Here is a 17441-nt window from a genome sequence, read left to right as displayed (position 1 = left end):
TGACATGGAAATCTTTCAGATTCATTTCTTCACTCTGTTCGTCATGGTCAAACACAAACATGAACACATTGGAGATTGGAGTTCAAACACATGTGCATCCCGATGATGAGATGTCTGCTTAACATGCTCCTTTTTCACCTCTGTCATTGTTGTTGTGTTTGTTGTGTTATTGAGAGAAAAGCAAGCAGCACATATTTACTCCTCTAAACACCCTCTGAATGTTCCCAAACAGTCTACCGTCCATCGCACAGGTTTTTAAACTTCTGTTTACCCCGGAGTGAAGAATGAAGAAGAACTTTTCAAACAGTACTGTATATTGGGACCTTTAGGTTTATGTTTATTTGAACTAAAGTGTTGTAAAACTTATGTCTTGGCATGTCAGCTGTTTTAGCTAACAGACTTCCTCGTTCCCATCGGATATGCCTTTCAGGACATTCAGTTACCCTGATGACTTTCAGTAGTGGCTCAGTGTCATCGCCAGTGTAGAAATCATTATGAGTGTCCAGAGTCCCCCTTGACTGAATCAGGTTGAATACTTTAGCATATAAAGTGAATGGGAATGGGAATTAACTCAGAAATGAATATTGATTGTATTGGTTCTCCAGGGTGGGGTTGCACCAGATATTTATAAGGTATTTCTTGAATTGTGATGTAAAGTTCACACTAGGAGCTTGGTAACTATTAATTTGTAACCAAGTTTTTTTTACCTTATTTGTAATAGTACACTGTAAAATAAAATCTGTAGAAATTACAGTATTACTGGCAGCTGCTTGCCAGTAACTTACTGTAGTTTTAAATTGATGTTATTTACTGGCAACAGTTTGTTCAAAGTTAAATGAACATTAAACATTAACAAGTCTTTGTCTTTACAGAATAAAACTAAAATAACAGCCTCATGCAAAGCATTCTGGGAATCAAAATCTGAAGGAAAAAAAAACAGAAAAAGGTTGATGAAGATTTCTGGTTCCCAGAATGCTTTGCATTAGATTGTTATTTTATAATTTTATTCTGTAAAGACAAAGACTTGTTAATGTTCAATGTTCATTTAACTTTGAACAAACTGTTGCCAGTAAATATACATCAATTTAAATCTACAGTAAGTTACTGGCAAACAGCTGCATAACTACAGCAATTTTTTTACAGTGTACAATATTTGTGTGTAGACGCTTACCTTTATTGCAGCCTCCAAATTTTTCAGTTTTATTTTGTTACAGTCGAGGCTTCAAACTTCTTTTGCCCCACGCAACTGCAGGATACAAATTAATTTGATACTTAATCATGAAGTAAAATTTGTATTTTTAAATACAAATAAATATTCTATAAGGATAACTAAAGGTTCAATAAATAAATAAACAAACTGGAAAATTTTATTTCTTTTCATTTGATATATTTCGTGAAAACTGCCATGCACATGTGACTTACTGGAGAAGCCGTTAAGAAGACAATAATTTACATAATGTTGTCTCACTTTAAAAAAAAAACTATATAATATATATCAACCTTTGGACCAGTGACTGCCCTGCATTCATTTGCATGCGATTAATGTGTGATCTCATCACCAACTCTCCAGGCGAACTATTAAGCGATTCTCCATTTGATAGTTTAATTGAGTTTGCTGGATAAACAGTTTCATAATTGTCTGATGATTCAAAAGGACAGTTGGACTTAAGAGAACGCCTGCTGTGGTAATGATCTATTCCAGCTAAGCAATGAAGCACCTGATTTACATAGGCTAATCGTTTCTTTGATTGAAGCAATTTGGCCTGGCTGCCTAGTTCAGGAGTTTCCAGAATGAAATTTGGTTGTTTGGAATCTCAGTGTAAGTATAAAATATGTTTCTCAGGGAACTGTAGAATAGATGTTTAAATTGCTAATCAATGTTGGATTAGCAGAGTGCATATTTACACAGCATTGACCGTGTAGTAAAATCTGCTAAAGGTCACAGGGGGGCAGCACTATACTGGAGAAATGGTTGTGAGGAGTTTGGTCATAGTTTAGCTATGATATAGTTTCAGTCATAAGTTTCCATAAACCTTGCAGAATCTGCAAAATAATTGTAACAAAATAAGAGGCATTATAAAATGCATGTTTTTTTTATTTACTACTGGCTTGAATAGGCTATTTCACTTAACAGATGTTTACATATCGTCCACAAGACAAAAAAAAATGCTGGATATAATGTGTTCTTAATATAATTTGAATGAGTTTGTTTAAAAAAAAAACTGTTGTCTTGTGGACTTGTGAAATAGCTGTACTAAAATTAATTAATTAATTAAATAAACATGCAATTTATGACCGCTTTTATTTTGTTAAAATTATTAACAGTTTGTAGATGCTGTAAAGTAATGTATGCAAACTTAAGACTCTGCTCTCAGAGTACCCATGTGTATAATCTTTTTTTAAATCCTTTAAAGTCCCCCTGTGGTGAACATCAAGCTTTTAATGTTGTTTATACATCTATGTGGTGTTTTTAATATGCTTTAAGACAAACCATGTGCAAATTCATAAGTCAACACCATTGCTGAGTATTTTCTCCTTAAAAATTTAGTGAGCCAAAGACAGTCTCAAAAACACGGTTTGAAATCGCCGGGGTTTCTGACGTCACAAATTACCTTGTAACCAATCAGAGGTGCGTTTCCCAAAAGCATCGTTGGCCAACTATGATCGCAATTTCCATTGAACTCTATAGGTAAAGACGGAACTTGCGACCATAGTTGGCTTTGGGAAACGCACCCAGGTCAACGTGTGATCGTCAACGAGTGGATCTCGGAGCTGGTGTGAGTGAGTGAGTGGAGGCGGGGCTAATTTGCATATTCATAGAACCGCGTATACTAAATGAGGCCAGGGTGTAGAGCTACATTCAAACTGTTTTAAGGCAAGAACAATTTTTTTTTTCAAGGAAAAACTTTTAAATATGTAATTTTGGTGATCAAAGATGAGTTTTTAGGGATACAATTATTGACTACAGGGGGACTATAAAAAATATTATATATAATATTATAATAAACAAAATTAGAAATACCCCAAAATCAGTGCAGGAAGTGCAGGCACCCTAAACTAGAATATGTTTTTCAGCAGTTTTTAAAAAGGACATCCACTTTTTTTGGAAATAGGCTCATTTTACAACTCCCCCAGAGTTAAACTGTTGAGTTTTACCGTTTTTGAATCCATTCAGCCGATCTCCGTTCTGGCGGTACCACTTTTAGCATAGCTTAGCATACATCATTGAAGTGGACAAGACCATTAGCATTTCTCATTAAAAAATGACCAAAGTGTTTCGATATTTTTCCTATTTAAAACTTGACTCTTCTGTAGTTACATCGTGCACTAAGACCGACGGAAAATGTAAAGTTGCGATTTTCTAGGCTGATATGGCTAGAAATGGGGTGACCACCCGTCCCGCGTAGCGCGTGCGCGCACAGCGTTTGAAGCCCAATTCATACGTCCCGCAAATTGAGACCGTGTCACGCACAATCAATGCTTGCTCAAAAAAAAAAAAATCGGTCGCTCTATATCCTCGAGCCCCAGGCAGCCAAACGAACATTACTTGACAGTTCAGCACGCTACTGTTGCCACACCCACGTGACCTCAGTTGAACTGCTGACTAGGTTGTTGTCAACTTTTTCATTGTTGTCATGACAGCGCAGTGAGCGCACCTTCTCGTTCCGTGAACCTCTGGAGTTGTGAGTTAAGATTTTTTTTTTAACTGTTCCTGTGGTGTTGAGCAACTACAATTCCTGTTAATCCTATAATTTTATATTATTATTTATTTAAAGTGAATAAATTGTAATGAAAATAAATAAAATTAAATAGCTAAAGTAAATCGTAAGTGGAAGTGCATCTGTCAATTAATTGAATGTTCAAAATATTATGAATCTTTGTTTAGAAAAAATACACATTGGTTGGCCTATTCATGAGCATACATCAGCAATTACACATGTTTAGGGGAATAGGGCATTATTAATATACCATAAGGTGCGTGCTAGAAATGGGTAAACCACTGTCAGAGTCTGCCCGTGGGGTGGGGGCACCGTTGCGCGCCAGGCAGTGTCCCACATTGTCCCTCAGAAACATACCCCTTGTCCCCCCTTGGGCTTATTAGCAGGTGGTCACCCTAGCTAGGAACTATACTCTCATTCCTGCGTAGTAATCAAGAAACTTTACTGCCGTACCATAAGTGCAGCAGGCGCAGGCACTTAGTCCCGGTCACGTTGGAAATTACCGAGCTGGGGACTATTTTCAGGCGCTGCGTCATATCATTGCGCCTGCTGCTCTCATGGTATGGCAGTAAAGTTTCTTGATTATTACGCAGGAATGAGAGTATAGTTCCTAGCCATATCAGCCTAGAAAATCGCAACTTTACATTTTCCGTCGGTCTTAGTGCACGATGTAACTACAGAAGAGTCAAGTTTTAAATAGGAAAAATATCGAAACTCTTTGGTCATTTTTTTTTGAGAAATGCTAATGGTCTTGTCCACTTCAATGATGTATGCTAAGCTATGCTAAAAGTGGTACCGCCAGAACCGGAGATCGGCTGAATGGATTCAAAACGGTAAAACTCAACAGTTTAACTCTGGGGGAGTTGTAAAATAAGCCTATTTCCAAAAAAAGTGGAGTATCCCTTTAAAATGCGCCTGTCAAATACAATACACTAGGCTTCGTAGTGTTAATGGTTCATAATACAACTCTCTCATTTTTTAACATTCGTTTCAGAAGGTTAACACTATTCAGTAATTCCTAGATAACTATGTGGAATTTCTGTAAAACACTTTGGCAATAACAATATTTCAAGTACAAAATGGCTTGGCAGTGTCCAACAGAAGCCTGTGATTTGTACGATTAGAACAGCATGTGAAATCCCTCTCTCGAGCCAGCAGCTCCCTTTCTACAATTTCCTCTCAGGAGAAGGGGTGTTGGCGCCATCAGCATGCAGGCTTTTCGACTGTACTCAGAGAGAGATGGAGGTCAAAGTTTAGCTCTCTACATTGCTACAATTCATGATTTGGCACCAATAAATGAGGTTTTCCTAGATGTGTTCTATATACGCTATTGTTTTTGTTCCTCTTCTGTTTTGCAGTTGTGTTTTGCAAAATAGCACATTGTTCCTGGTGTGATGCCAGAATTGTCTTTGGGTTTTACTTTGGATGAAGGTCTGAGATGTTTTACTGCCAACGATAAATAATACACAATACATGTATTTAGAAATGCAGAAAAATGCAGCAGTAGAAGTTCCACTGGTGAACTAAAAATAAAAATTAACATTGAATACTGTCGTCACCGTGAGATTTAAAATAAATATTATAAGAATATTCATTTGAAAAATATAGGAGCCTCCAATTTTCCAGTATGTATATACAGTATAATGGCATTTCTAATGTGAAGAATTAATATCAGCCACAATTTTGATATTTGTCAGTTTTAACTTATTAGACAAATAATGTGAAAACAGCAGTACTACAGTTTTAAAGTTGCAATGAAAAGGATAGCAACAGATCTTTTATTCCCTATCAAGACGTACATCCGAGAACAAAATGTGCGACAGGGACTTTGTTCTATCCATTGGTTGGTGATTGGATTCTGAGAGGTGGCCTTTGCACTCAAAAACAAACGCGAGCTTGCAGTCAATTTCTGTTTACGTCACCAGAGATAATTCTGTCCTTTTCACTGAAAGATTGAGTTATGACATTTTGATTAAACATTATCAAACGTTGGCAAAATAGATTTTCATTTCATGCAAACAGTTATTGTTGCTTAACTCATACTCTTCACATACTGTAGCCAGTATACAGTATTTACTTTTCAATATGCTGTACGCTTTCAGCTAGCCTCTGCTTTGTTAATATGAAGTCTGTTGTTATTTACTGCACTTGAATGAACATGTCCTCCATTGAGTCCTTGTTTCACCTTTTTCTTTCCTTTTGAAATCCACCACTGAACAGGCAAAATATAATGGACAGCTTTCTGCTTCCTCCATCTCGTATAGCCACAAGAAGCGGGCTGGATAATCGACATGCTGGTAAATCTATTCATGGCAGAGTCTCCGAGTGTGACTAATGCAACGTCTCTGTGCATTAGCTGCGAGCGTTAGAGACACGAAAAAGGCTGGAAGTAGATCAAAAAATAGATAATTGTGCCATTTTCTTCATTGTTTATGTCTTGTAATATGGTGTTGCCTGCTTCGTGAAACATCTCAATATGAGATTGACGACATGGAAATGAATCCTTGCCAGTCCCAGCACCAAGCCTGCCATCACTTGGCCTCATGGCCTTGAGATGTTGTTTATACTGCTTAAATTAGCGCTCAAGCTATTAGCATACCGTTTTCCACTGATACTGAAAGATGTGTTGTTTAGCTGGATACTTTTATTTGTGGTGATCAGATTGTGGGTCTTCTGAGCACAGATCAGACCAGGTCTACTTCCTTTCAGCATCATTTTATGTACGTTGCGATATTCAAACGAATTTTCACTCAAGAGTGGCTGTAGCTTTAAGATTTCTTTGGTGCTGTTTATAATTTAGCTTGTTTGACATTTAAAACTCTCAGAATGATGTCATTTATGTTTGTATACTCCTGCTCTATTTCCAGCAGCAAGATTCATTAATTACTGTAACTTGCCATGCACGTGAAATGACTAAATGACAAAACGGTGTAGGTTGAGGAAATGATTGTTCACTTTCTCGCTGCTCCGTTTAGCCAAGCGGCATGGCAATTGGTGTTAGTTGCCATGACAACATTCATTGTAAAGTTAGACGGCGAGAAAAGAAATGAAGGGAATTAAGGAACAATTAAGCAACCAAAATAGTATACTAATTACTACAGCAATTTAATTCATTCACAGAATCATTCACACTTCTTTTTGTTGTGGTCTTGACTATGGGATCAAATCACTTCTCAGTGATTTTGAATGTATAAATTAGGTCTGTTTTAAGTTAAAATACAGAAATGCCCATTACTGCACAAGATCATGCAGAAAAACTTTCACTTTTAGCAGGAAAAGACCTAGCCTGGTTAAAACCAGACCATTCTCAGTTGTAACTGAGTTATGGTCTGGCAAAGCGTCATAGACAAATGATTTCCAGAGGGGCGTCACCAACGGACGTTGCGGATAGACCTAAACCCAATCAGAGCGATGAAGGAGATGACGTATGCAGAGCGGCGGAGAAACATCTCCGAGTGTTGTTCTTTGCTCGGTTTTTAACAAAAAGGAAACGTTCAAATCGCTTAAAACAGACACGATAGCTGATTCGAACGAGTGATGTTCGACGGCGCCATCCATCTTTGTAATGTAGGCTACAAAATCTGCAAAATCCCAGCGCTGTCGTCATCGTGTAAAGCCCGCCCCAACGTTTCTGATTGGTGCCGCGATTTCGACGGATTGGAAATGGGCTTGAATGAGCTCTTTGCCAGACTAACTTTCAGAGCAAATCTAAATTTGCCGGAAGTTGTCTTGGTTTTCCCAGGCTAGAAAAGACCAGAAACCAGGACTCAAACTCGGGTTACCTTCAACCTGAGATCACTTTGGCTGATTAGAAATGATAGAAAATCGCTTTATTTATTTTTAATCATAAAAATGTCTTTTTAAAATATCATGTCACATTACAGAAGAGAAACATTTCAATTAAATTTCTCTATATGTTTTCAGTTAGCCTTTTGAGTAAGATAACAGAATGTTACTTTTTTTCAGACATTGACAACGTTGATTGCTTGAATTAATTACTTGAGAGTTAGGACAGAAACCAAGCTTTTTACTGAATAAATACATATAATTATTGTACGGCTGTATATGCATATAACACACAAGTCATATGGACATTACAATCCAGGCTCATTGGGAAAAACTTGCCTGTGGTGACATTTCTGCAACATATTCTGTTGCTTTTTGCACTTTTCGCTACACTTTCAAAGTGAAATGTCCAGTGAGTGGCACTAAAAGGGCACACTGTTTTATCCTAAACAGATGAATGGAATCTGGTAACGTTTTATTATGTTGGTTGCTGTAGCCTATATCGTGGCAGTTTCTGTAAAAAAAAATGTCCGTTAAGTGGGCTATAAAAGGTTAATGCTTGCATTTGACAAATGTACCTACTGTTAACACTACCCTAAACCTAACCGATAGTGTTAACAAAACAACCATGAGATAAAAACACATTTGTTAATCAACTATGCCCCTTTAGCTTACTAAGTCTTTAAACTCTTAGTGACTAATGTTTCACAGCACTCGTACCTGAACGCTCTGCATCAAAAGTGCAATGCTGTACCAGGTGAGCTACAGAGAAAGTTTACTACATCAGAAAAGAGATCGTGGCGAGAAGAGCAATGACAGACACAGTGTGTAGCATCAGGCATCAGAGAGGCATTTATTGACATAAAAATAAACACACAATTTTCAGTTACGGCTTGGCGCGTAAATCCCTCCCCACTCCCCTCCTGGACACGGCACGCTCTCCCGAGGAGAGGCGCACTAAGCATTTAAAGGCCCACTGAAGTGCCTTGAGACGCACAGCATTATTCACTGTGTTGACGTAATTTCCGCTGAAACAGCAAGACCTGGCAAAATATAGTGCATTATGTGCCAACAAGTGTGAACAAGTGACTGATTTTAGCCACAGCTTCTATTTATAGTGTAGGGGGCGGGACTCTTTAGATTCCAGAGAGCTTTTGATTGGACAGAAAATCTGATGAGTAGCTGAAGTGCAGAGTGATGTCATCAAAATCTTTGATTCATATTGGGGGAAGTGAGAGATTGTGAGTTTTAAATTCTTATATCTTCTAAATGTTGTCATTGTTTTGGGGCACACTAGCTTACAGATAACAGTAAGGCTAACATATTCATACTAAAAGCCAAAAAACTTCAATTTTGATTTCATGGGGACTTCATCAGCAGCAGTGACGAGGCTTCTTTCGATTCAGGTGTACCGCCAGTCGTGGTTGTTACAGCGCCCTCTCTCACTCCCACTGCAGCGGCGATTTAAGTGACGGGGTTTGGATGGTAATAAGGGGGAGGCAGCCATTCCATCACACCATACATATGGAGCTGGTTATGTGATTCATGCGTAAAATTGTATTAGGTTTACAAAATCATGCACTATAGTCATAACGTACTATTCTGCAAGTACCCGTGCAAAAAAAAAATATTTATCAATAATCTGCCCCTATAATCATAATTTGTGTGAAAAGAAATAAAAGTTGTACTGTATGTGATTTACTGGCACTAGTGTTCATTTCACCTGGAAACTGCAGTGAATTATATGTATAGGTGTGTTTTAGGAGTTTTGAAGAATGGAGGATCACTTTCCTGTGAGTTGGGACATAATGGTGTTTCATGGTCATTTTTTTAAATCCTTTTCTTAGTTACAGACTTTTTATATTTTTACTTTGTTTTTACCTATTATGTTCTACACAATGAAGACATTTATACTGGTTAAAAACAAGGGTGAGTAAAAGATGACAGAATTGTCAATTATGGGTGAACTATCATGTCAATAAATAGTATTCTTAAGACACATTTATTTAGATAATAAAATAACATTCACATATCCCCTCATTACAATATGTCTGACAAAACAGCAGTTTTCTATTTCTTTCCGTAAGTGCATCATTGGTTCAGTGCGGAGGTGTCAGTCGGTTTTCTGATGAACTAAGCAGTAGTGGTGTCTCTCTCCCCCACTTATTTAGACCTGAACTCACTGTCACTCATTATGCTGAAGATTTCAGCCTGCGCCTTTTACATTTCCATATGAATGTGATAAAATGGTGGTGGCGCAGACTTCTGTACAAAGAAAATGGGAAGGTGCGGTGTGACACGTCTAGAGGGAGATGGGAGATGTGCTAAATTAGGGCTCAGTGCTGGTAAAAGAGACTGTTGAATGAGGAGTGGGCGCATGTGTAGCGTCTGGAGCGCTGTGGATCCGACACAAGCTCTGACCACACTGAACAACTGATATTAAAGCAATGAACAGATTATCAGCAGATTGGTTAAACGGATATTGTTCACCCAGAAATGAAAATTGTCATCATTTACTCACCCATTCCAACCTGTATGAGGAACATAAAATAAGATATTTCGTTATCTTCTTCCTATTTTTTTCACCTGTGTTCACTCTAAAAGTACTCTAGTGTTATGGTACTGAATGACCATACTTGTGTGCTCGTACTCAATGTAGCTGTTGAATCTACCAAATAAAAAAGCTACATGACACTAACCGTTATTTATTGATTGTAAGAAAAAAAAAAGTGTTTGTTTGCTAAGACAAGATGTCAAAATGCACATCATCTGGGCAGCAGCCACCGTTTTGACTTCAAAATTAGCATGCCATTTTGAAACTTAAACTAAAAACAAACAAACAAACAAACAAACAAACTAAAAATGAACTCTTATGCTCACTCAACTCCCTTGTGAAAAGTGCCCCAAATTGCATTTATTGTGAACTTGTATTGTATTTTAAATGTAAATTAATTGATTTCATATGCTTAAAAGTTGGTTTATTTATTTATTCATATGTTTAAAAGTTGTTAGTTTAATGTTTTATCCACAACATTAAGACACATAATGATGGGGACATGAAAACCACTGCATAACAAGAACCTCGAGATGTAGTTCTGCAGCTGCGCAACGCCTCGCGCTACTTGACTGTTTGCTGTTAAGCGCGCGCTCAGCTCGAGACATATGCAGAGAGTCTAAATAAAGCGCGTTTAGTCGCGCGCTCTCTCTCTCTCTCTCTCTCTCTCTCTCTCTCTCTCTCTCTCTCTCTCTCTCTCTCTCTCTCTCTCTCTCTCTCTCTCTCTCTCTCTCTCCAACACTGAATGGGTTTCAGTGAGAGTAACGCTTTTTATTCCCTCTGAAGAGCTGCATCAGTGTTTATATCCGCGTCTTCTTCAGCATGACTTCGTCGGAATCCAGCGCGCCGGGAAAAGCGTATCAACAAGATCAGGTAGTGACATTAAAGTCAGAGAGAGCTTCTCTCTGGTGGCTCATGTGTATGGAAGGGTAGAGATCGTGGTTTTGCATTCTGTTAGTTCTGTCTTCTGTGCACGTTTTAAATGGCACGTTAACTGAGCATTGATTAGATTTTATATTGCATCACAATATATTTACAATTGTGTTCCGTTGTTTTCGTGCCATTTAAAGCAAAATACACAGTTCGTTATAGTTATTTGGGAAAATGGCTAAATTCAGACTTAGGCTACTTGGTGAGCATAAGAGACTTATAAAAAAATAAAAATAAAAAATCCATTAGCTATTATCATTATTACAAACTTTTGTTTTGACCGGTTGTGGGCCTATATTAGAAGTATATGGGTACAGGCTGTTGTTTGTAGAAATAATGATTAGAAATGGTAAAAAAGGATGTCTCTACCAATGATCTTCATGCATTCAGCTTTCATACACTATGTATATCCTGCTGAATATGTTAAAAACTTGCAGTGTTGGTTGTATTTTACTTAGTGTATATTTTACAGTTTACTTTATTTCCTGAACTTTGAAGACACACCCCTTCTGTGAGCAGTGCTCTGTTCTTCTGTACTTTTCTGCATTTCACTTCAGCTCTAGCTATAGCTATAGTTTATACTTGAAACTTGGCATTGGGTCCTGCAAGTATATATTGTTGGCTCTTACGATGACTTGTTTGTGATGTTCCTCATTTGTAACTTCAAAAGTGTATAAAAAACAGCTTTTCCATGAACATGAAAAAAGGGCACTAAAACTCTAAAGTGCATGCGATACTAAACGTTAGGCTATGTAAAATAAAATGCCCAAAATTACATAACTGATAGCAAGAAATACAAAGAAGCAGTACTATTTATAATACAATCAAATAATATGTGACCTGTCACACAGGGATTTCTTTTACTGGGGAATATTTACCAAAAAATGATAACACTAGAACAATATTTTACTGTAGCCTATTGTCTTATTGAAAATAATAAAGATTTGCACCATTAACTATATGCTAATTCATACTTTTTCTTTACAAAAAATAACAACAATTTAATATTTCATTTACATGTATTGACCATTAAATCTTAACTTTTATAATTCCAGGTTGTATTGATATGATATGAATAATTTCATATTTCATCCGAGTTGATTTATATAATAGAAAATAAAGATAAAGAGATAAATGTCAATGTTTTTTAGGTAAATTTCAATCTTTTCTTGTCATATCATGGGTGCCATTCACTGCCTGAATATTTTATAGAGAATCTCATATATTTCCATTATGTTAGATAAATGGACACCTCAGGTGGCAGTCGAAAACCACGCGCAACAGATGGCCAGCGTAAACACAACTCTTTATTTCACTTCTTTGTCCCCGAGCGCAGTTATTGTGCAAAGCATGGAAACCTGCAGTTCTCATCATTCAAATCAATTAAGCCAAACTACTGCATCTGTTGTGCTTTGATACTTTCATGCTATTCATTAATAACACATTCATCTGACCTTGTTACATTGTTCTCCAAACATAACCTGCTGCCCTGCATGTGTTACTCAACTTTAACCGAAGTCTTGTGTGATTTTTAGAATATTATACACGTTTTTTTTTTTTCTTAATAAAATTAAGCCGCATGAAGAAATGAAGATATTTAGAGCGGATTCTTATTCACCCTCTCAAGCTGCTTTTTGCACTTCAGCCCTAAGTAGGGCTCTCTGATGACAATGATTAGGGTTTAAGCAGTGGAAGAATTGCCTGTCTTAGAATAGCTTTTGATTCTGCTCAAAGGAGGGGCTATATTTGGAGTGGTGGTGGCGATAAAGTGGGTCTGATAGACGGGATTAATTGGGAATTGCGTTTGATGTTCGGAGCCCAGATGAAAAAGAACATCCCCCATGAAGTACAATTATGAGCAATCAGTTCAGGCTCAGCACTGACAGACGGGAGCGTGTTTTCACCTGCCCTTCAAAGAGTGCCCGTCTGTTAGAGCAATAACAGCCACGTGTCGGGAACAGCTCAGCTCCGGCAGGTCTTTGGATGGCGATTATCACTTTAATAATGGTCTCTATACGATGATGAAGTTCCAATCGAAGAACTTTGTTCTGTGATCATTAAAGAGATTTGATTGAGGCACAATCGCACTTAATATTCTGCTATTCACGCAGGCGTTTTTTTTTTTTTACTTTGGATGATCTCATTTAAAGTTGTCCACTTAATAACTTGTGCTTTTCTGTGGTCTGAAAAGGCACGTAGATATAAGAGCCACGTTGAAGGTTTATGTTTAAGCTGGCTTTCTAGGGGATTGTGTGAGAATTGCTGTGATATTAGATGTCTGTACTCTGTATTTCTTTCTTTCTTTTATCATCATATTTCTAGAGGTGATGGATTTTAATATCTGTCTGAGATGTCAGTGGGACTCTATTACATGTCTGTACTCTCTGTCTCTTTCTTTATTGTGTCATACTGCTCAATCGTATTCATGGTCACATTTAACACCAAAATTAACAGGGGGAAAAAATATGACCTTTAAATTGTTTGGTAGTGTGATATTTATTTTCATGACGATCAAAAGACATTTCCATATATATATATATATTTTTTTCCCAAAATTAATTCAAAATTCTTTAACATTTTTCAAAACTTATATAACATATTGTATTGTAAAAAACAATACTGTGATATAAAATGGTTTAAGAAATTAAATCAAGATTACTTGAAGACAATTAACACTATGATGTATACATTATTTTATATCATTGGGGTTTTGGGCGTTACAGTAAATGAAATGAGTGTCTTCTCAGCATTTCTCGGCATGAAGAAAATGTGCTTAATTTTCATGAAAATATTGTCACAAAATGCAGAACTCTTAATGATCTTAAATATTCTTAATTTCCTTTCTTTTTCTCATTTATTTCTTTGAAACTGTGTGGTAAGAGAGTTATCATGCTGTTCACTTTAGAATACTGATCCAAATAATCAGTAATTCCTTCTGAAGGAAGTAACACTTGAGTCATAGTTGGTGACCATGATGATTATTCACATTAATTATGAGCCTGTATATAGTAGTTCTTACTAGTATGGCAAAATAGTAGTTAATAATTAGCTAATAGTGAACTACCTCATTTAACTACTATTTAGCTATTACTTACTAATTCGTTGATCAGAGTTTCTTGTTAGTTAATTGTAGTTACTAGAATGTTAATATTGCGTTAAAGTTAAAGGTCATTTGATTACGTAACTCTCATTACTTGTAATGCGTTACCCCCGATATTCACACACCTGTACCCACTTTCCATATCTTCTCACTGCTATTTCAGCTTAATAATAATTTTTTTTAACATGCTTTTACATTTACTATGTAAGTGGTGGTTGCCAGATGTTGTTTATTGGCCCAAGACAAAAGAGTATAGACTCAGGTCCCTCTTTTAATGTACCTTTGTGTGATGTATTTTTTCCCTAACACGGTGAAAAAGGCCAGTGAGCTGAAACATGCTATTCCTCTGTAAATATTGCAAAATAAAGCAACTAAAAAGGTTTTACATTTCGAGTGCGGAGCTGTTTTTTGATGGGGTTTTTTTCATCCACCAGATGAAAATCGTGTGTGATTGTTTGAGACTAATAGTAAGTACACCTCTGCTCAACAGGATTTGAGGGGTCATTTATGTCCACATGTACAAACCGTGTGAGTTTGTGCATATCCGTCTAGCTCAGTTGTCTTAGCAAACAGCACTAATAATATTCCGTTAGTAGCTTTCATTCTCAACCATCTCAATTTGAGCTATATTTCTACCTCCCTCCATCATCTATGAGACAAATCACAACTTGTCTTCACTAGATGCTGTTTCTGCTGCCACAGGATGTAAATCTTGTTTTTAGACATTTGGTCAGTTCCTTTCTGCAATGTAGCAGATTGCTTCATGATTCATATTACTCCACATCATAAATGTGCTCTGATTTATTCAGTTCTGTTCTGCAACACTTCTGCAACAGTGCTGTTTTTTATTTCGTATTGTAGTGAGAAATATTATATAAGAGTTAATATTAATCATATTTTTTAATCTTTTACTCCAGTCTTCAGTGTCACCTGATCCTTCAGAAATCATTCCGATATGCTGATTTGATGCTCAAGAAACTTTTCTTTATTATTATCAGTGTTGAATACAGCTGAGCTGCTTCATATCTTTGTGGAAATTGTGAAACATTTTATTTCAGGATTCTTTTATTGAATAGGAAGTTCGAAAGAACAGCATTTATTTGAATCTTATGAAACATGATTAATGTCTTTATTGTCCCTTTTGATTAATTGATTGCACCCTCTTTAAAAACAGCAACAAACAAACAACAACTGAACCTTAACTTTTGAATGGTATGTGTATACTAACACACTGTTTTATATGATTTTTTTTTTTTTTTTTTTTTTTTTTTGCAGACCTGTCATCTTGAGCGAGATGATTATAATGGGTCTATTAAATATGGTCTCTTTTATGCATCATTTATCTGTTGGTGTTGATGTGCCAATCAACTATCCTGTCTATTTCACAGTTGTAAAGTGTCCTTCACAAGCAGATGGCACTAAGTGCTTTCCCCCACTAATGCTGTTGCTGTCAGATTTGACACAACGGAAGATAAAAGGTGATCATGTTATTGCAGGCTAAATATATGGTGTTGTCAGAAAAGAGCGTCGGAGATATTGTTCCAGATGCCTTGTGCAATCTTCACTCGCTGATGTTTTTGTAATAAAATGGAGTGCTTTCTGTCAGAACGGAGAAACGGAAGATTATTAACAGTGAGAGCATTTATAAATTTGTGGGAAAGTGATATCCCATTATGACATAACTATATGTCACTTGATGACCTCGGGGAAATGAAGTGAAACATGCCTGGCGGGTGTTGGCCTATGATTTCTGCATTCATAGGAATCAATCCATACTCTGTGATAAAGATGCCTGAGAAAACTGTGCCGCTTTACGTGCGAGTGCTGTTACCATACGTCCTCCATCATTTCTTGTTTTCTCTTTTGTTGTTCCTAGTTTGCCCATTTGGTGTAACAAATGAGAGCAGGTTCATGTGTGCGTCGCCTTCTCTGGGTTCTCTAATGGCTTCTTTAGGCTGAAACTAATGAACACGTCTGCTTCAGTGTCACTTTTCATGAAATAATTCACGGCTACTCTGATCGTGGGGCTTGTTTTTCTGGCTAGGTTTTTGTTTCCTGGCTTTTTGAGTCTTGCAGAGGAAAAATGTTCAGCATAAAGTTTGGCCCACTTTGGAGCTTATTCTGCCCAAGCTTGACAGGAAGAGAGTCCTTGACTGAAATATATCATCTGATGTTGAGGGGCTATAAAACCCTCACTCACAGACTTTGCATAAGCCAGAGAATCAGTTCAGAACTAGTTCGAGTAAACGTCGCCATGTTTGTGTTCTGTTCAATGCTATTTATATTGTAGGAGCATGTTAGCTTTTTTCTGCAGTGCATTACACTGAAATATCATCAGCACCTCCCACCAGCTGAAAAATATTGCTCATTTATTTGTTTACTTTCCTTCCTGAAAAGGGTACGTCAAGTGATTTACGATCACATGCACAGCGATGTTATGAAGAAAAAAAAACTATGAAGAATTATGAAAGAGCTCAGCATGGGAGCTTAAATATCTTGGTGCTATCTTTTTATCCTTCAAAAAGCAAGTAAACACTCCTGTGGGCAGATAAATATAAATCTGGTGGCAGAACAGTATTATTGTTGTACATAATAAAAGTAATAAAAAACATTTATTATTATTAATTTATTTCATCAGCTATTTTTTTTTAACCTAATATCATTCATTTATTTTGTATTTAAGGGGCAGTTCATCCCAAAAAAGCCCATTCTTGTCAAGGAAGCAGGTGATTTGGTTTCTGTTCCGGTGCTCGAGTTCATCAACTCATGATTCAGTGATCCATTGGGAGTGATTCCCATTAAAGGGAAAATGAATCTGATCTGTGAATAATGTCTGTAATTTCGCTCTATTCCTCAGAAATGTCACCATCAGAAGACTTTGGATATAGTGCATGGGTCATACTACTTTTACAGACTACTTTTATTGTTTGTCTTTTGTTTCGTTCTGTTTTATGTTTTGTCTTGTTCTGTTTGGGCATATATGCTCTACACTGTCTGTATTTATAAAAAATAGCTTCATGAAAATCCTTTAAAACTCTCCTTTGATGTTCCATGAAAAAATAATACCATATGGCCGTAAGAAAGACATGATGAGGGTGAGTAAATGATGACAGGATTTTATTTTATTTTTAAACTGTTTATATAAAGTTTCATTCTTGAGTTTGTTTTTGAGCATCAGCATGTCGGCCTCAATATGATGAAGAGATCTTCGTAGAGATGACCGGTTACTATGTGAAAAGCTTCTCAATGGTTGCTCATGGTTAGGAATGTGTTGTGGTTTGTTCACTGGTCATTTAAAATGTTGGAGAATCTCAGGGAACAGACAATGAATAGGCCTACTGCTTCCACAGTT

The 17441-nt window shown here is 36.8% G+C and overlaps 1 protein-coding gene across 5 annotated transcripts in view; it reads left to right on the top strand.

Annotated features, from left to right (window-relative positions):
- dpp6b (dipeptidyl-peptidase 6b) overlaps positions 1–17441 on the top strand; it is a 149105-nt gene that overhangs the window by 75701 nt on the left and 55963 nt on the right. The window contains exon 1 of one of the 5 annotated variants that reach the window (XM_056262930.1): positions 10860–10932. The exons of the other annotated variants lie outside the window; for them this stretch is intronic. Coding sequence (XP_056118905.1) covers positions 10882–10932 — 51 coding nt within the window. The 5' untranslated portion in view covers positions 10860–10881. Of the gene's footprint in view, positions 1–10859; positions 10933–17441 lie in introns of those variants that run through there. 5 annotated transcript variants of the gene reach the window in all.

This window comes from Rhinichthys klamathensis, unplaced genomic scaffold, assembly GCF_029890125.1.
Source record: "Rhinichthys klamathensis goyatoka isolate OS25496 unplaced genomic scaffold, OSU_Roscu_1.1 h1tg000011l_1, whole genome shotgun sequence".
In the NCBI taxonomy this organism is placed as follows: Eukaryota; Metazoa; Chordata; class Actinopteri; order Cypriniformes; family Leuciscidae; genus Rhinichthys; species Rhinichthys klamathensis.
This window is presented reverse-complemented; position numbering and strand designations above follow the sequence as displayed.